General features: G+C 48.6%; 1 protein-coding gene across 4 annotated transcripts in view; it reads right to left on the bottom strand.

The window, feature by feature from the left end:
- LOC149342368 (adenylate cyclase type 5-like) overlaps positions 1-19,785 on the bottom strand; it is a 236,149-nt gene that overhangs the window by 92,138 nt on the left and 124,226 nt on the right. For 3 of the 4 annotated variants that reach the window (XM_089544648.1, XM_089544649.1, XM_089544647.1), the window contains exon 2: positions 14,604-14,664. In XM_089544648.1, the coding sequence (XP_089400774.1) occupies positions 14,604-14,653 (50 nt within the window). In that variant the 5' untranslated portion in view covers positions 14,654-14,664. Of the gene's footprint in view, positions 1-8,376; positions 8,992-14,603; positions 14,665-19,785 lie in introns of those variants that run through there. The other variant, XM_089544651.1, reaches the window with a different exon arrangement.

Here is a 19,785-nt window from a genome sequence, read left to right as displayed (position 1 = left end):
CGCAGGCAGCCCGATATTGGAACACACTGCCTGAATAAGCAGTGAACGGTGCTAGAATCTGCAAGCTTGTGTTTCGGAGTCTTTATCTTTTTTACTTGTCTTCTTAACAATGTAAGCTGCACCCTTTATTCCCGAATGCCTACAAGACGTTTCGCAGTGTTTGTGGAGCCCACAATGAAAGATCTATCCGTGTGTTTTGCTTGAGGCCACACTCTGGTATTGTATTGCATTCGCTAGAGCTTACTCTACTTTTTCGCTAATGAGGAGACTGCGGGAAAGGTCAGGGGGGGTTATTTACCTCTCACATGTTTCTTGTACTATACGCACTGCGTATTCGCGTCATCTTTCTTGTACGTCATTCCTTTCTTTCTTCCTGTCTTTCTTTGTTTCTTTCTTTCTTGCCTTTTCTCTCTATCTCTCTATTTCTTTATTTTTTTGTTTCCATTGCTCCATTGCTGTTTCTGCTAAAGTGCCAAACGTTCGCGAGCAATGATGATACTTCTGCATAACCTTCACTTTCTAGCGTTCCTTGTCCACGCTAGAGGCTTACGACGTTCTCAAGTAATCCTAATCACCTCGCCGACTTCAGCGACATATTGCAAACGTGACTATTGGCGAAAATTCACGAGGTCGTGTCGGCCAAAAATACTATGCTTTTACAGGCGCGAGCTTTTGTCACTGCACACGTTTTCTGCGCATTACTCCCTACGGGGCAGCTTTGCTGTGAAAAACTTCCTCCTTTTTACTGCTGCTTATTGGTTTATTGGGGTTTAACGTCCCAAAGCAACTAAGGCTATGAGGGACGCCGTAGTGAAGGGCTCCGGAAATTTCGACCACCTGGGGTTCTTTAACGTACACTGACATCGCACAGTACACGGGCCTCTAGAATTTCGCCTCCATCGAAATTAAGCTGCCGCGGCCGGGATCGAACCTGCGTCTTTTGGGTCAGCAGCCGAGCGCCGTAACCACTGAGCCACTGCGGCGGGGGGGGGGGGGGGGGGGGGGGGGGGGGGGGCTTAATCCGCAAGTGCCGCCGTGTACGCACCGGTGATTCAACGGGTGCAAGCTTTCCCCTGAGATGATGATCAGCTCAAGTGTGGTGCTTGGGAAATAGACCTTTGACTTCAAATTGAGTAGAACGGAAAAAAACCTTGTGCTGTGGCACTCTTTGTCTACAGATGCCTTGGGCCATAAAATAATAATCATTATCTGACTCCATCAATGAGAAATGACAGATGCAAAAATGGACCGTGAGAGGTACGTTTGTATTCAGCCGCGCTGTTGTGCGTTCAGTTATTGCCAAGAGGCAACTGTTACTATTAAGGAATATCATTAAGGGGAATGTTCACACCCGAGAATTAAACCACTGATATTGGTTTGTGAGTGGCATATCACGGCGCTGTTTGTGCCGGCTGAACAAGCAGGATGCCTCTACTCTGGCGTGAACAAATAGGAATTTTTAATTAAAGAAAACAAAAACACGAGAAGCTCGACATCTGCAAACTAAGGTTTTTGTTGTTGTTGTTTTGGTGCACTAGATTGGATGAAGATGTTAGGTGAACGCGCTGGACGGTCACTACCTGCTGCTTCTCGAATCTTCGCTGTTGAAAGTTTGTCTCAGCTGCCGCCTGCTTTTTTATCTATCAAATTAATCCTTTCAACAAGCGGACTGTGACTGTACACTCACGTGATGAGACGTCACGGATTCCTCAGGGAGGTCTTCTGCACTTGAGCCTCCTTATAGGATTACCCCCCCCCCCCCCCCCCCCCCCCCCCCCCAAGTATGAGCCCGCTCAAATGTTGATTGGAGAGATATGGGAAAGGCTTTTGTCCTGTTGTGGGCGTAGTTAAGCTGATGATAATGATGACGAAAAGATTACCAAATTTTTTAACCATAGTGGTTATGTTTACAACTTACAGCCTAATTATTCAATCATATTTGCCTTCTCTCTCAGTATGTATCTTAGCGCGGAATAAACAAGCAAAGCAAGGCGATGTGTTTAATTTCTAAGGTTAAGCACAAGTACCCAGAAATAATGAGCTGACGAACGGGAACCCGAACTCTGCATGTTGTAGATGCGAAGGTACGAACAACTGTTTATTGATTTATTTATTTTAGAGGAGCGTCATTTGACGCTTGGTCCGTGCTAGATTCGTGAATGGCAGTCTGTCAGCACCCTACCTACCGCAGTGCGTTCGTCTCTCGTGCCATAAAACGCGAGATCAAAATCCGGTCGCGGCCGCCGCATTTTGATTGTGGCAAAATGCAAAAACACTCGTTCCCTATGCGACGTCAGTATTGCACGGTACAGGACCCCAGGTGGTTGAAATTAATATGCAGCCCTCCGCTACCGCATCCCTCAATTCTCATATGCAGCTTACGACGTTAAACCTCCCATACCACTGCCACCACCATTCGCTATCGGACTGTCATCATGTTTATGTCCTTAAAATGCTCATTATTACTGTTTTGACATTGGATTTAATCCAGATATGCTAAGTAAACCGTGAAATGGTGTATTCCGACCGCGAAGCTCGAATTGAAAATTCGTTACAGAGGCACGGATATAGAGTTGAACTTTGTTTCTGGAAAGCCCCTTCCTTTCACATAGCGCTTCGAGGCGAGGTTTTCACATATAGCTAGAGCCCGCTGGGAAATCGGGACCGAACTAGCCCAATGCCGCAGCACTGCCTTTGTGGTACCAGAAATGTCGAATATGCAGCCGTTTCTCATCTCGCGCGCTTGACAACTCAAACATCAACAGAGGCACAGCTGATTAAAGTTATATTAAGTGAACAAACCTTCCTTTTTTTCTCTTTCTTTCTTTCCTTCTTTCTTTCTTTCTCTCTTTCTTCCTTTATTTATTTATCGTCAGGAAGAGTTCGTGCGGCCACAACAGCGAGTGTTGAAGAAAATGTGTCTGCAGTAACACATATATGGCTGCTGAAAATTGCTGCCTTATACGGTAAAGAACGTAAAGGAAGTAAAAAAATAGGAAAAAGAAATCGGTGAATATAAATATCAAGCATTGAAAGAAGATCTACCACGTAAAACTGCCTTTCATACGCACCAATGTTGCATGTTTGCGTCCAAGTACGAAAGTGCGCACGCCGTAGTAAAAGAGCGCGTAAAAAAAAAAAATCAAGATGATGAAAACAGGATTTCTATAACCTTCGCGAAACGCAGTCAGCATGAGGACAAAACAGAAAAACAAAACTGGTTATTTGTATTGCCTCCAAACCGGAAGCTGTGGTAACATAGTCACTCTCAGAACCCGGTATATAGAATTCGTTAGCTATATACCTTTTTTTAGTTGGTCAGCAGGGTAATAACAGTCACCAAGGAGAGCGCTTAGAGAGGCTTTATCGCTCTTTCAGTCCGCAGGAAAAGCTTATTGCTCGGGCGCACTCAGAATCAATAAGGCCGCTTGTTATCCCGGATAATGGGCCTATTGTATTGCAATGCCCCCAGACCGTGTAGTGTACGAAGAGCTTAAATCTAATAGCCCTGAAATTAACGTCCACTGACGTCAAACATTTTACTATTTAAACCGATTCGGTTAAATTTTAATATTACACGTTCTTTCGAACGGGTAAAAAAAAGATCAGCGCTCGACACACATCCTGCTTTGACTTGTGGGGACGCCTTCGTCCCCTGCGTTCGCTTTCCCTCAACGCACCCCACTGTGGTTAGCTGCCCCCCCGAAAAGCACTCCTCTCGGTTCGGTTACTGTAACTAACAAGGGAGGGCGCTCGCGTCGCAGCGACACCAGCGCCACGGATGGCGTTTTGCTGCGCGCTCGCGGGGAGCGACGGGCTCTCTTCTCCCTCGGCAACGGGAAGCGAACGGACGTTTCGCTCGCAGCTTCGCTCTTCGTCGACGGGCGCCTCGGTCGGAACTTACTCCCGCCGAGCCCGTCCCGCTCGACCTCGGAGTTCCCTTTGCCCTACCGTGGGCGGACGTTCGCTCGTAGCCGTGCTGGTGAGTCGGACATCCTAGATTCCTCAGTGTATTTTGTTGCTAGCTGGCGTTATTGTTGCTATAGCAATAAATGCCTTGTTTGTGTCAGCCAGTGTGTCGTTCCTTTGTTCCCGTAGAGCACGGCCCGCCGTGGTCGGCGTGCGCTCAGTAGCGTACGCGACCACGGGGTGGGGTCAGCGCGGTTTTGAACTGTGTCAGCCGCGCCTAAACGGGGAGAACGTGTTTATCCCCCCAGTTTCAACCCCACATCTGGCGCCCAACGTGGGGCCTGCTCTTGGAACATTGGACGACAGTCTGTTCGGTTCGAGGAACGCTCTTTGTCCGGACTTGACAAGTGCTAGGCCTAGAGTGAATTTTGATCGCTAGGACCTGCGGCATGCTTTCTTGAGTGCGAGGTGTATTGCGCTGCAGCATGTTTGAACTTTTCGACATGCTCAGCATGTTTTTTTTGTGAAGTTTTCTTCCTGGAATTTCTTCAAGAACCACTTGGTCCGCATCGAGGGAGCGCGAGGCCTAGCGCCCGCGTAGTTGCCGAGCCCGAAGCGAGTGAGTACGGAAGCCGCGTGGGTGGTCCGAGTTTTCTGTATATATTTTCTCGCTGTCTCTTTTTCGACTCTGGGAGTCGCGGCTCTGGGAGCCGGGTGGCCTGGGGCCACGGGTGCAGTTACGAGCTCGCTGGTATTGCAGCTCGGCACCGGGCGTTCCGACACCGTCCGATACGGTGGGCGCCTATCGCTCAGAACCTGCTTTGTGCAGTGAGCGGGGAGGACCACCCCACAAAGCTGATGTCTCCTCGCGGCTGCGCGCACGAAACCCGTTTCGGGTCTTTCTTTTGTTGGGGGTCGTCGACCTTCACTGTGGCAGTGAGGCCTAAGGCTATTCATAGCCGCCTGCACCTTGTCAAAAGTGACACGACCACCGGACCGTGGTATTGAGAGGGGGCGCACTTTGCTGGCCACCCGTTTTTTTTAACCTCGCATGAACCGAGCATTCTCGTTCAACTCAAGAAAGGGCTTTGTTCACTCGAACTTTGCATTGCACAGCCGCCCGACACGTTTTGCTAGCGAGTTGAGCATTTGAGCCACGAGGCCCTTGTGTACACCGTTTCCCCTCCCGTGACCTACGTTAAAGGCATGCGGAGTGTGTTTCGTAAATTTTACAGATCTGGAGCCACTGCGGCTTGCTGTCCTGTGCACATCGTCTCGCTGCCGCCTGCTGCGACGGAGCGGCCTGTATCCTGTTCGCCGCATCCATCCGGGGCAGCCGTGGCGAGACCAGACAGCAGCCACGTCTGGCTGCTGTTGCCCTGGCGACTACTGCGGAATCTTGGCCTGCAGTGGTCAACCGGCCCTCCTCTTCGCGGGCCTGCGGGCACATAGCCCGCGGGCCATGCGAGTCGTCCCAGCGGAGACCTTCACGCCGCCTTCGGAATACCGCGGAAGACTGCGTGCACCCTGTCGGCGTGACCTCCGCTGCACGACCTGCCTCAAGTGCATGAAGACCAGGAGACTCCTCCATAGCATGTAACTTGCAGGCGCGTGGGTCTATTTAAGGTTGGGGGGATGTGGGGACGCCTTCGTCCCCTGCGTTCGCTTTCCCTCAACGTACCCCACTGTGGTTAGCTGCCCCCCCGAAAAGCACTCCTCTCGGTTCGGTTACTGTACCTAACAAGGGAGGGCGCTCGCGTCGCAGCGACACCAGCGCCACGGATGGCGTTTTGCTGCGCGCTCGCGGGGAGCGACGGGCTCTCTTCTCCCTCGGCAACGGGAAGCGAACGGACGTTTCGCTCGCAGCTTCGCTCTTCGTCGACGGGCGCCTCGGTCGGAACTTACTCCCGCCGAGCCCGTCCCGCTCGACCTCGGAGTTCCCTTTGCCCTACCGTGGGCGGACGTTCGCTCGTAGCCGTGCTGGTGAGTCGGACATCCTAGATTCCTCAGTGTATTTTGTTGCTAGCTGGCGTTATTGTTGCTATAGCAATAAATGCCTTGTTTGTGTCAGCCAGTGTGTCGTTCCTTTGTTCCCGTAGAGCACGGCCCGCCGTGGTCGGCGTGCGCTCAGTAGCGTACGCGACCACGGGGTGGGGTCAGTGCGGTTTTGAACTGTGTCAGCCGCGCCTAAACGGGGAGAACGTGTTTATCCCCCCAGTTTCAACCCCACAGACTTTCGATAAAAAGCGCACCAAAACAAGATGAAGCTTTTCAGTCGAATAGGCCTGCAGATACGTGTGCTTGTGTTTGCCGAAAGAAGTACGTCTCAAACATGCTTTATTTACTTATACTGGGGCATGTCTCCCATGTGGTGCATATTATAACAAAAAGGAAGCAGAATGTTGAGAAAGCTACGTCTGCGCATGTTTTCGCGCCTTGTTTTTTTTTTCGTTATTGATATTTGGGATGATTTTTTTTATGTATACAGATTTTTTTTTTTGAGAGAGACGCCGGGAATTGTGTACATGGTACAGTTAAAATAGCATTAGTTAACTCATGAACTAATCAACTCTTTTTAATTTTTATATTTGGGGTGCAAGATTATGTTGCGAAATCGAAGGCCGTCTTCATCGAGCGCAAGCCAGTTACAATTCCTGATTCGGCATTGTTCGAACTATCGAAAGTCGAAGTATGCTTTTGAAAGCTCACGAATGAATTGGCTTTCTCGCGTTGGCCATTTATAAAATGGCATCGCTGCGCGTGGTATTGTAGCCAAAATCACATCGATTTCTTCTACTTCATGAAATACGCAAACTACGTCCGTATTTTATGCATTAAAAATTTGAGGAATGTCATTTTATTAGTGTGCAGCGTTGGAAACCCAACTGAACGAGCTTTCAAAGGTGCCTTTTTTTTTCACCTTGGATATTTCGAGCCGCGATATCGATTCCGAAAATTTCAAAACTGGGCTTGCCTTCATATTTGATGGCTTTCAATTTCTTGCGCCCTCCCTAAAACCAAAAACTAAAAAAATGAATTAGTTGACCTTAGTGAACAAATCGTCTCTTAATTGAGGTCTATCACGTACATAATGTGCGTGTACATACATAACAAACCACCCGCACAGACCGCACCAGCGTATCCCTCACGATTTTTTAAATAAAAATCTGTATACAGATAAAAGAAAAATCACCTGGTATATGTGTTTCGTTCTCGCTTTTGTCACCAAGGCGGCAAGAATAATATATGCTCTGCTCGACACCACTTGCGACATCCCTAACACGAAGAGCAGTTCATAATTTAGTGATTCATGCAGACAACTTGCATGAAGTAGTAAAGCCCAGACAAACACAGGTGCTTTCAGTGCGTTAACTATACCTGACGTGGGACACCAGCTCAGGTTTTAGCGAGCAGGAATGAATTAATCTGCGCTCTTTACGACACTCGGACGAAGCATCTGCCACACCTTCCTTTCTCTGCCGCATGATAGTGTGCTTTCACGAAAGTGACAAAACACTCGTTTTCTTTTCCTTATTTCCTATACCTCCCTAACTCGTTAGGGCTACTTCTCCCAAAATTAGTCACTGTTTTCACTCTAAACTAAAGCTAACGTAATGTGAGTAGGTAATTATTTAAAACTATTTGCAAAACTGGCGTTACACTTGCTACGACGCAGCTATACAGCGGACAGTAAGCGACAGTGTCCGAAAAAAATACGAGAAGAAAATCTGGGTGAAACAAGCACCTCGGAAAGTCGACAACAGATAAGTTTGTGAGCGAATTCATCCGAAACCTGCAGACACGAAATGTGGAATTGAAGGCGAGCAGTTCAGCTGGCAAGCGAAAGCTGTATATTTTTGTGACACCTAATCACCACAGAGAAGTTAGATCAGCTGTTTTTCACGCCAGTGCTATAAAAGAAAGCGAAAATATAAAACCGTGGTTATTGTAATAAAAGTTAATCGCTTCATACTTAACACTAGTGATGCCGCACCTACGTGTTCATGTACTACGAAAGGTATCACCGCGTGAATGAACCACGATTTTTCCTACAGCTACCGCACATTTCAACCGGAATTTCTGAAGTAAGCACCATGGTCATTTCAAGCTGATGCAGTTTTCTTGTCACTGCACCGGATATATAAACTGTGTCTATTCTTTTTAATACAGGATCAGTAGCTTAAGGGAAAAAAGTAACTCAAATAATATCACGATACGATGTGGAGGCTTCAAATAGCCAGCGCACATTAGTCACAATGCCTAAGCAGCCGTAATCCTGATTGCCGGCAGAGAGACAGCAGAACCTCCTATGACAGCGTGTCAGTAAAAGCTACAAGATGGAGTACATTCAGTGAACGTAGTCTCGCCGTAAAGATACACTGGGGCAAAGCGCGAACGCTACGAAAATTCGGAGACACCCTCACCGCGACACCACTGTGGATGAGGTCCGGAAGCGAAAACACCTACCTGTGTTGTCAACCGGAATAGTCACTGGTGTCCCGGAAACAACATCGATGACGGAGAACGAAAGACACTTCAGCCCGCAAGAAGGACTGTGCAGGGCTTCGGTACACCGTAGCCGGTGAGTGCAAGAGGCGGTACAATAGAACAGAGCGGCGATTCCTCGCTCGCACCCTTCTCACTCGCGTCGAAAAGTCACGAGGATCTCCGACAAGCGACAACGAGCAGAAGCAGCAGCAAGAGAGGCAGCGTCGGCGGGCATTGCCGGGACAGTCCTCCGGCGCGCCGATCTCGAACTGCCGGGAGGAGGGCGATATCGCGCACACGTGCCCGCAGGAAGAGAATATAGAACGACTCGTCGGGACGACCACGGAGACTCGAAGATGCAGAGAAGGAAGAGAAAGCGATCAAACTATACTTCTTTTTTCTTTCGGGCTTAATATTTTTCTTTTCTTCGCTCACCGCACTTTCCTCTCACGCTTCTTGACCCCCCCTTTCTCAAACTCAGCGCGGAAGACTCCAGGAAGTGTCGTTTGAGCGCTCGCAGCTGCTGGACCACGAAACTGGAGCTGCGCTTGGAAGCGCGCGCACCGACTGACGGAGGGGGCGCGGATCAGCCGCCGAGCGGAAGAAAACGGGAGAAAGGAGGAGAGGGAGGGAGGGAAGGAGGGAAGGGGGTTTCGTTTCGTTCGTCCGACGCACGCTCGGCAGAGAGCGCCGGGCGGCCGCCGCTGAAGCTACCGGCGGCAGCGTCGTCGCTCGCCGACGCTCGCTGTGTGGTGTGGCAGAGGGGGCGCTACGTCCGTTACCGTCCGTCGCCGGCCGGTCGCGGAAGATGACAGCTGCCCGATCGAAAAGCGATGCGAGGAGAGGAGTGCGAAAAGACGGGACTTTTTAGGGCCGGTAGTTGCACGTCTTGCTTGTTGTTGCTGTTTTCGTCTGCATTGTTTGTGAGTATGCCTAGACGAGCGGTCGCTTAATGTTAGCCGGAAGAAGGACGTGAACGCGGGGAATTACGCGAAGCGAAGATAAATGATGCAGGTGGAGGAACGATCGAGTCTCACAGCTGCACGAGGTGCTAGTGTAGAGGCAGGCGGATAGATAAGCACTTTGTTGCTTTCTTTTTCTTCCTCCTGCATAACAGTAGGTGCGCAGGAAGAACAAACATTCTGTCTGTATTAGCCTCGCCCTACGAATTTTGTATGTCTGTTTCTTCGGTGGCATTACCGTCGTTGTATACTCCACTGATAGATTCGATCGTAACAGACAGCCTCTTTTGGGGACCGGAATCGGAAAGGCGTTCGCACGTACGATATTTTCTCGCGACTGATTGGAACCGCGGCCCTTGTGTATACAGATCTCGCTAGTGTCGACCGATCGATATCCCTACGAGCAGCTTTTTAACACGAGAGTGATAAAGGCCCCATTGAACAGAAAATCCGATGTCGGCGTTGTGAACGAAAAATTGCGAGCATGACTCTGGCAGGCGGTGAACAAAGAGCAACCTGGGAAGCAGGTGTGCCACCTAGGTCACGTGACCTTGCAGCGTCATCACAACCTTCCCGTCGGATAGTGAGCTAACTCCCCACCGTGGCAGGTGCCAGTTAAATTAATGATTGGTCGTTCGGAAAGAGCAACCTGGGCAGCAAAAGGCCCATCGCTGGGAGCACCTGCCATCGCAGGGCAGTGGCGCATCGCTTAACCGCTGCACCCCTGCGCTAGGAGTGGTATGAGGACACCCAGGGATATATGAATGTAAAGTAGATAACGACCTTATACATATATGGGAACTAATCCAATACGATATTCCGTCATTTCCTTAATGCGGAGCTTAAACGTTCAATCAAATTTTGAATGCAGCCAGCTTCGCAGCTGGTCAGGAGAGTTCCCGACTATAGCACAAAATGGATATGAGCACACAAAAAAAGAAAGACCAGATATGAGGTCAGACACATCAAATGGATATCATGCCTAAGCTATATTGAAGTGATATGGAAAGCTTACGGAAAACATGTGGAGAGCGCACAGATTTATCTTTATGCGCAGTTTGTACGGAACATTTGGGGGGGCTGTTCGGGTTCCCGTGGTTTGTTCGACGAAGAGGACCGCGTCTCTTGACATTAGCAGGAGGAGTTTACGTTGTAGGGGACAACATGATGCAAACACCGTGTATGCGGGTTACACTTGTATCATTGCACTTGAGCAAGCGTCCTACTGCCAGCTGAAGCGAGGTTGGGCACGTTTGTTGCCGAGATGAACGTATCTGAGGCTGGCATATACGCCCGATATTGTCCGGTGCTATCTCGCCTCGAGCCTCAATCTCGCTGGAGAGCGCACAATACTCCAGTCTGCCACGCCGCAAGATAATCGAGACGAATCTCGAGAAGAGAGCTAAATGCAGAGAAAAGCTTGAGTTCGGTGGGCTAGCAAAGGGAAAATAAATTAAATATAAAGCCAAAGGAGGACATCGCTTGCTTATATAGGCTACAAAGGGTGCTTTTCAGAGGTCGATTTCAAAACCAGAAGGAGGGGGAGGAGGAAGAAGAAGAAGGGCAGGGAGGTTAACGTACGGCTGCAGAGGGAGGCGCTGTAAATGCAAGTTTTTAGGCTTTCAAAATACTACTTGAAGATGATCTAGCCGCCGCGATGGCTCAGCGGTTATGGTGCTCAGCTGCTGACTCGGAAGACGCAGGGTCGATCCCGGCCGCGGCGGTCGCATTTTGAGGGAGGCGAAATGTTAAAGGCCCGCGTACTGTGCGACGTCAGTGCACGTTAAAGAAGTCCAGGAGGTCTAAATTATTCGGAGCCCTCCACTGCGACTTCCCTCTTAGCCTGAGTCGCTTTGAGACAATAAATCCTTTAAAATCAAAAACCGAACCGTGCAGATTAGGCAAACTGGTGGCATGGAAACTCAAAAGAAAACAGGTAGTGGTGGATAGAGGACTGCATGCTTCGCATTAAGCGAACGTACAGCTTCAGGGGCGTGGCGTTTTGTGTTCGAGGTTTTCTGAAGGAAGACAGACTATCAGCACGCTCGAAGACACACTCATTCATGGAATGAAATGTGTGGGTGGGGGCGGAAGGGGTGAGGAGGCAGCTCATATCTTCTGGTTGCGAAACTTTCTATTGACGCACCGCACTGACTCTAGTTCTACCGTGTATAAATGCTCAAATGCATGGGGTATATAGAGCATCCCCGCTCCTTGCCTAGCCTACCCTATTAAGTAGTCCACCTCTGGTGGAAGGTGCACGTTCAGTTACAATATCTGGCTTGCATATGCGCGTTTTGCCTGTTGGGATTTTCATTATAAGCTCTAGCTACAAGGACGTGAAGACCATCTTAAACCATAGATATATTCATGGGGATTATTGGAACCTTCCCGCCTTTCCTTTTCCATCTCTCTCTCTATCTCGCCACTGAGCCTACGTCACTGCCATGGAGCTTACACATCTGTTTATTACTTAGGTGTGTATGCTCATGTGGAGACAGCTACCCGTTATTTTTTTTTGTTTTTTATGGAACAAGTCGCACTACTTTTAAGGAAGAACCCGAGCAGAAAAGAAACAACAGAAACGAACTAATCTCTCCTTCCTTGTTGAAAGTGGGATTAGTTTGCGGTAACCACAGTTTGTCTGTCCGTGTTGTCGTCTTCGTTGCACACCTTTCACCTGGAATTTGCGCACAGTTTCTCAGCTATCTAGAAGCATACAGTACGGCTCGCTTCCAACCACTTTAAGCATTTCTGTACCGCTCATGACGCTGATACAAATCTCGGTTAACAAACATTGCGGAGGGTCGCTCGTAGCATGTGCAACTTGCACCTACAACTTGTACAGGTGCTCGTTCCGAGTATAGAAATGTGAACAAGCTGACGAGTTCTTAACGAGCGTCTCGATTAAAGGTGGCTCTGTTTGGCAACACAACGAGAGAGTAAGAAGATGCGCTCCGAGACACACGTTCGCGCTCTTTGCATACCTGGCGACTGAAACTTGCTCTGCCTGCATCGCATCCGAACAAGCTGCTCCGGTTAGGTACGATGCAGCCAACATAACGAGAGAAGACTTCTGGCTTAATGAAGTGGATACCCTCTCTCTCCCGTGTAATTCCGTCGTACTGTATGCAAGGCTAATCACGCCTGCACGTCGTCTCCACCGCGCATCGCTGCTGCAGTTGGCGAAAACAAAGCTAGAGTATCCAACTACTTCTGTGAAAGCTTCACACGACACGTGTACAGCTGAGCTAATCAATTAACGAGTGATTCTGCAGCAGTTGTTTCATCAGTGACCGACCGCCGACGAAACGCACACCGCTATAGCCCTATGTACGAGACGACGTTAGCCTCTTCGCCACTGAAATTCATTGCCGTGCACATATACCGCGTCTGTAGCTGAACAATACCCGGATTCAACTGTGAAAAACAGGATAAGGGTTCGGTAAGTTTCCAATCGGAATACAGAAAAAAAAAAGAAGTGTGTACATTGTTCCTCATACGTGCACACCCTGTAAATGTCACTTCGGCGTTCCTGTTGAACGGAAGAAAACGGTTGAGCCCCAATTTCTAGACACTCAAGCACATTGATAGCGGGCCTCTTAACTTTTGTGCTTTCCCAAAAACATCACTCCTCACTCACAAGTGCAATTAGTCTCCTGTAGCTACTTCCAACTTGAAGGCACAGAAAGGCACAGAAATCACGGCAACCATACGGATATCCAGAGCATTCGACCATAGAATGCCCGTGGACATCATCGACATCGTCCTTCTCAGCACACATTTCGACTATTCCCCTCATTGTATGACGCGCTTCTCACGCCTTGTTAGCAGAGATTCTCTGGTGGATTGCTAGCTCCGTTGATAAGGCTCTGCTCTAACGCTCGATAGGGAGGCGGTTCGAGTACACCTGCACGTTGGCGTTTTGCACGTTTTTGCCCGCTGATACGCGGTCTTCTCTGCTTTGTTGCATTACGGCCTATGACATACAGCGAAAGCTCCGGACCTACAAGAACTGATTTGTTATCGTTCTTTTTTTCTCTTTTCGGTGACTCCGCGAGAGACTGCGTGAAGTCTTGATTCGCTGATGGATTGTTAGCTCTGTTGATAAGGCTCTGCTCTAACGCTCGATAGGGAGGCGGTTCGGGTACACCTGCACGTTGGCGTTTTGCACGTTTTTGCCCGCCGATACGCGGTCTTCTCTGCTTTGTTGAATTACGGCCTATGACATACAGCGAAAGCGCAGGACCTGCAAGAACTGATTTGTTATCGTTCTTTTTTTCTCTCTTTTCGGTGACTCCGCGAGAGACTGCGTGAAGTCTTGTTTTTGCTCCCCGCTATCTACTAGAACGAGACAAACAGCGTGTTTTTATTTCTCTCCTATGATTGGCAGGTAGTTGAGTCGCTTATTGCAAGGACGCCTTCCGCGTCACCGCTGTTTCCAAGCGCAGTGCGTCATCACGTGCATCCCACCAGCGCGTCTACGATTCCAGGCCGTGCACCGATAGAAAGGGAATCGCCGGCCTTGAGGCCTCACGCTCGTGCCAGGAGGCGTTTCCCGGAGACGAGATGCGAGGGCGGCGGGGCAGCTGTGACGTAACTGGCGAAGGTCAAGCGCAGCGTCATATTTTCTCGCCTTGCACGTGCAGCTCGCCTTGGCCGAGTGAAACTGCAAAACAGCAACCTTGCCTCGGCGTGCTTTTCATTGATGGTGACCAGGAAAGCACGTTAGCTGTCGCACTGCCTCGAAGAAAAGACCATGACGCACAATGGGCTATGAAGAGAATTTTTTCTTGTTTTTCTTCCAAGCCGACGCTTGTCAGTAATAGCGTCCATGAAGTTGACAGCGAAAGATTACGGGATGCAAGCGCTCTGAAACAAATTTATCGTGGCGTTATCTTGTGAAAACCCAGGTGGTTTATGTACGCCTGCCCTCCTCATATAGTTGCAGGCATCTCGAACGATCTACTTACGTGTTAGCAGCGAAGTACGTTTCTTTTTTTCCCGGCACTCACTGTAGCAGCGTTTAAGCTTCTTTTTCAGAATTTTGCAGTAGATTGCCCTTTATGTAAACCAACTCTGCGCTCTGTCCAAATAAGGAGCCCCAGTGGTGTACAACCACTTTACTCCCCCCCCCCCCCTCCCCTAATAAAACAACCCTACTTGCTCGGGAAACATTGCGATGTGTTTTTTTTTCTAGTGTAATGGCCGTCAAGTAGACAGAAAACAATGAGGGTGACTTACCGTAACTCGATCGCTTCATTCTTCATGTTTTTCCTAGTGCCTGGCGTCATCTAGACATAACCTGAAAAAAAAAAGAAAAACACAAAGAACAAAAATATAGTGACATGAGCTGAGTCCATCTTGTTACCACTGTACATTCAGTTTTCTAAGCGGTGCGGGCCGGGCTCTATTATTTTACTTTCCTTTTAGACAGCCCACCCTAACATATGTACATTCAGTTCGGGCAGGGCACTTTTTTCTTGTTTATTTTTTAAGCCCACACTAATATCTGTACATTCAGTTGCAAATATTGTGTGAAGAACAAGAAAGAAACTAATTATTTTCTTTATCTCAGCGTTCTAATCGACAATTTCTAAGAAATGTACTAGTGAATAGAACTTCCGCATCCTGCAAAATTGCCCCCTGTGTACTACCTTAGCCTGCCAACAGCATCCACTTATGTTAGTGGTATACAATCACGAGTCGCAACTTCGAGACGCTTCTTCACTGTGACGCTGCAAAATACTGTTCATGACTGTTCTCTGTTCATGCACAAGTGGGACGCTACGCAAAAGGATAAATAAAGATGTGAGTATTCATGGCTATGATAAGTTTAGCACAAAGCACTGTCTCTTGCTATTGCAAGAACGCTACCCATAGAAAGAGTTCATTTTAGGGACGCCCGGAATACATAGTTTCGCAATACAGAAAACTTGCTATTCAGAATAGGGGGAGTGGGTGTACTAACTGAAGTACGAGGCATTGTGACAGAAACAATGATTATGAAGAACCGGAGTTGTAAGTTGTTATGACAATGTAAAATGGCGAGCAAAACACGAACGTTGACAAAGGCGCAAGGACAGTGTCCTGTGCAGTCTGCCCCATCTTAGGCCCATAGGCCTAAGGTGAGATATTTTGTGACCATGTTTTAATACACACGCTGCATATTGCGATCGTGCCACGTCCGAAATATCAGCGGCGTTAATACGGAAGAGTACCTGGATTTGCTTATTTTTAAGGCATTAAGGGAAGCCCTCCTATTCACCAAAGAAATTCAGGGCAGATACCTCTGCACAGCCTGCGAAACGAACTTCTGCAGCATTTCAAAGATTTTTACTACCCAAGCTTTGACGCAATAGTTTGGTACAGCGTGTACGAGTATGCTTCTGTAGCTAGTTGTGTCAGGTTAATGTACTGTCTGAGGCAAAAAAAAAAGAAAGAAAAGAATGAGCACAGCCCGTTTTCTTGTTTCTTCAGCGACATCCTGTACCAGTGTTACCACATGGTCCCAGAGCAACGCGATAAAAATAAAAGGACAGAGAGGCTAAAATAAGCCGCTGCGTTAAAGCTTCTGTTGTGTAATCATTTCTCCGCTATCCCGCCACTTTGTAACAGCCGAGGTGATCACGCGTTTTAGTGCGAAAGCACTACTTCACAAGGTCTAACCGGCTAGCCAAGCCTGTGTGAAGCTTGACCTTGAGGGTGACCTTGGCCAAACAATAAATAAATGAATAAATATCGCCGCGACTGGAATTCGAACCCGCGGCGGCGCTGGCAGATCAACTTCGTTAGCCGCTGCACGAGAGGATTACGCGATCGCCACAGCAGATCACGTCTCGTGTTAAACTTCAACACTCTCTCATGCTGTGCATTCGACATCGTCATCTTCATCCCCCAATATCGTCGCCAGACGTGCCGACGACTCAGCAACCAACCAACCAGGCTAAATGCTTTCGCACGTATACACGGTTTAACTACGTTAAAACCCTACCACTCTTTTTTCCCTCCGGGGAGACTGGAGGGGGGGGGGGGGGGGGGTATGCGGCATTTATTATTTTCATAATAATGGTTTCTATAGTGCTCATATACGGCTCATTAAGAAGTTAGAGTTCTGACCGTCTCTCTTCGTCCGGTGCATAGTTCTCGAAACTTGCTTCTTTCAGAACTCTTATTATTAGTACTCAGTAACGTCGATCACAAAAGGAAACAGAGAAGGAGATCATCCAATTAGTAAAGCTAATCTGACCAATAATTCACGTCCTTCATTTGTTTTGTTATTGCTCCGCTTTACACGCATGACTTGCGCGGAACCTAAACGTGCTCGACTGCGTCAAGCCACCGCCCCGGGGTTCTCAATCAGGACATGCCCACCTGCGTTTCATTAAACAGCCCGACATCAGCAGTCACGTCCACGACTCATGACACCAGTGATCGCTCATGTACACTTCGAGACCTTGCTTTTTTTTCTTTCTTCTGTCACAGTTTCCCACTGTTCTACCAGTTCACCAGGTTCACGTAGTTACTAGAGGGAGAAAATCATTGAAATGATAGAGTTCAAGGCGAGAGCTGACTAAATAGCGATTCGATATGGGCTCTTTAGTTCTTCGAGTAGTTAATTATCCAAGACGAGACGTGCACGTGTAAGTATATGACAATGCTGAAAATGAGAAGGGAAACAGAATTTGTAGAGCTTATGCGTCGGAACTTTTCACATTCCCGTGTCGCCCCTGCAGGTGTTTCCTTTCCTTGTACAGGATGTTTGCAATGCATCGTAGAGGCAGAGAACTTGCATTACACCGCCGTAACATAAGTAATTGAACAACAACACATTCGATAGCTTTGGCGAAACTGTTTAAGTAATTTTATCCTTCTCAATTCCTCATTATCTATAGTTCTTATGTCTCCCTCTTTCCTTCAAGCGCACATTTAATCCATCGACTTTTTGTTGTCATGGAAAGAACGTATAACACAACGGGGCAAAAAGCTCCGACAAGCTTGACAAGATTCTAGCCCATATAAAAAAAAACAGACATTAATAGCCGCAGCGAGAATTTATGAAAAAACACATACAAACACACACCCAGGCATCCAACCATGCAGCAAGTGTGGTTTTTTCAGGTGTGCAAAAATTTACTCGATCGAATTCAATGACACGGTGGTTGTTCGTAGCAGGTGTGTGTATGCGGTCAGCATCCGGTTGTTTCAAGGCAACCGCAACTACCACTCCCACCTTGGCAGACAGCCCGACCAGTAATGCTTGGAATGCCGAACCTGTGACTATGTACCCAATTGGTTGCGCGAGCAGCGATATCGCTGTCGTGTCTCCCCTAATCTGTCCACTTATTGCTGCCGGTCAACACCGACGGCGGTTTTCCTCCCAGGCCCGTGTTGACGGTGCGTCTCGAGGGGCCGCATCCTAATCGGAGCGCGACGGTTCGACGCGTTCGCCCGCGTTTCCTCCTGGCCTCTCTCTCATTCCCCGGTGGTGATTCAAATAACAATCGACCCGGACGGCGCTGGTTAGATAACGAACCAGCGGCATTCCCTTACACCTGTAGCATCCTGAACAGCCTATTGTTAACCTCAGTGATTTCGTTAGCGTCGCTGTCTTTCAATTATCTCCTTTCTTGAAGAGTAAATTACCGCCGCTATCTATTGCAGAAGCTAGACCTATTCACTGTCTCGCTACAACGGCGCAGCGTTTCGAAACCCTCATTTGCGACCAGCTGGTCAGCCGTGGGAGAGGCAGCGCGATGACGTAGATAGGTCACGTGTACTGTAGCAGGACGTTGGGTCTCAAGCACGTGTCCGGTCGCGTGTTGCACGTCTGAAGGAGGCGGGTGGAGGAAAATATCTCCGATCTCGTTTATTCAATTTCATTTTCTCGTGAAAATTTCGGTTGGTACGAAAAATGGCTTACTGACATTTGAAAAAGCAGAGATAACAAATGACGAACACCTAAATTTATTTCAAAAACGTGCATGACTTAATTATGCATGACCGAAGGAAAATTAGAATGATTTTTTGTATTGGCGCTTGAAGGAAGCCTTACGTAAAGTAACGCTCCTTGTGACACTAACGCACTTGAGCATACTGTAGACCCGTCAACCTGTCGCAGCAAAAAGCGTTGGTCTTCTGTCGAGAACCAAAACGTGCGCATGTATGTTCCGTGCTCTGACTGCTGGCTACCGCGGCCGCAAGAGTTGCACAAGCTTGACTTATAACTTGTCTTGTGGAGACCTGTACACCCTGCTATTCTTTAATGCTATCACCCGAGTGTAGAACAAACGGCCGTACAGCTGCCTGCGACAAAGCGAGGCGGCGAAACAGCCGAGATTACGCACATGCGTTTAAAAAATGCTTCTCGTTTACATCCTGTTTCCTATTTAGCCGCGCAGCTTTGTCTCAGAGCGCTGCACGGCCGTTTGCTGATACTGTTAAAGAACTGGCCGGGTGTACACCATTGTACCAGGTGGTTTCGCCGAGAACGATGTCAATCCCAGCTATGCGGCTAAGAGGTCTTGAACCTTGTTTTACGGAACAGTTGTGTTACCTTGCCCCCCAGCCGGACATTGTCGGATACAACTCAAGAACGGAGCGGCTTTTCACCCGACAAAGGAACCCCTTCCAGCCAATTGCGTCGGCCGATTCTCATGAGCCTGGTAACGTGACAGTGCAGGTAGTGACAGATGAAAGGCAAATCCCCTTCCTCCATGGTCGGGGAGAGTCCCCTCCCTGTATTGTCACGCCACTCCTTGCATCGTCACTCTAGCAGGTTCATGAGAATCGGCCGATGCCATTGGCTGGGGGGGGGGTCGTTTTACGGGGAAAAGCCGCTTCGGTCTTGAATTGTATCCGACTATAAAGCTGTGTGGTTACCAATGCGTGCAGTTAACGATAAGTGGGAAAGTATTGTTGTAAAGCATCAGTTCGCTTTTACGGCGACAACAGTATGGCAAGACAAGCAGGGTCGTTACTTCACATGATATTCACAGACAGTGGGGCGTCGTTGATTCCTTTAGCTTAAGAGTCCATTGCATCAGGAGGTTTGCAAGCCAGAGCAAATTACGTCGACGTACTTGCGAGAACCGGAGCGTACACGCAATTTTCCATGTCTGCCATATCAGCGAATTCGCGCAATACGTGGGCACGCATTCGACGCAAACGCGCGCCATGCTCCGGTATTTAAATACTGGCATCGCATTCAAAGTCATCCGAATGCAAGCTCTGCTGAGGACGAACGGAAAAGAAGACGCCTTCGCGGCGAGTTGCGCGCACCGATTCGGCCTTGTCGCCGCCTACGCCTGGAGTCTCTCGTCAGGCAAACAAACAAAAACAGAACAGTGGGGCTGCTTTTCTTCGCTTGTGTTCGGGCGCACCGTAGGGAGGACACCTGCTGCGTCGTTGAATGAAGAAATGAAGA

Source organism: Amblyomma mixtum, chromosome 5, assembly GCF_055824585.1.
Source record: "Amblyomma mixtum isolate Tamu chromosome 5, ASM5582458v1, whole genome shotgun sequence".
In the NCBI taxonomy this organism is placed as follows: domain Eukaryota; kingdom Metazoa; phylum Arthropoda; class Arachnida; order Ixodida; family Ixodidae; genus Amblyomma; species Amblyomma mixtum.
Note: the sequence above shows the minus strand (reverse complement) of the source record. Positions and strands in the feature narration are given on the sequence as shown.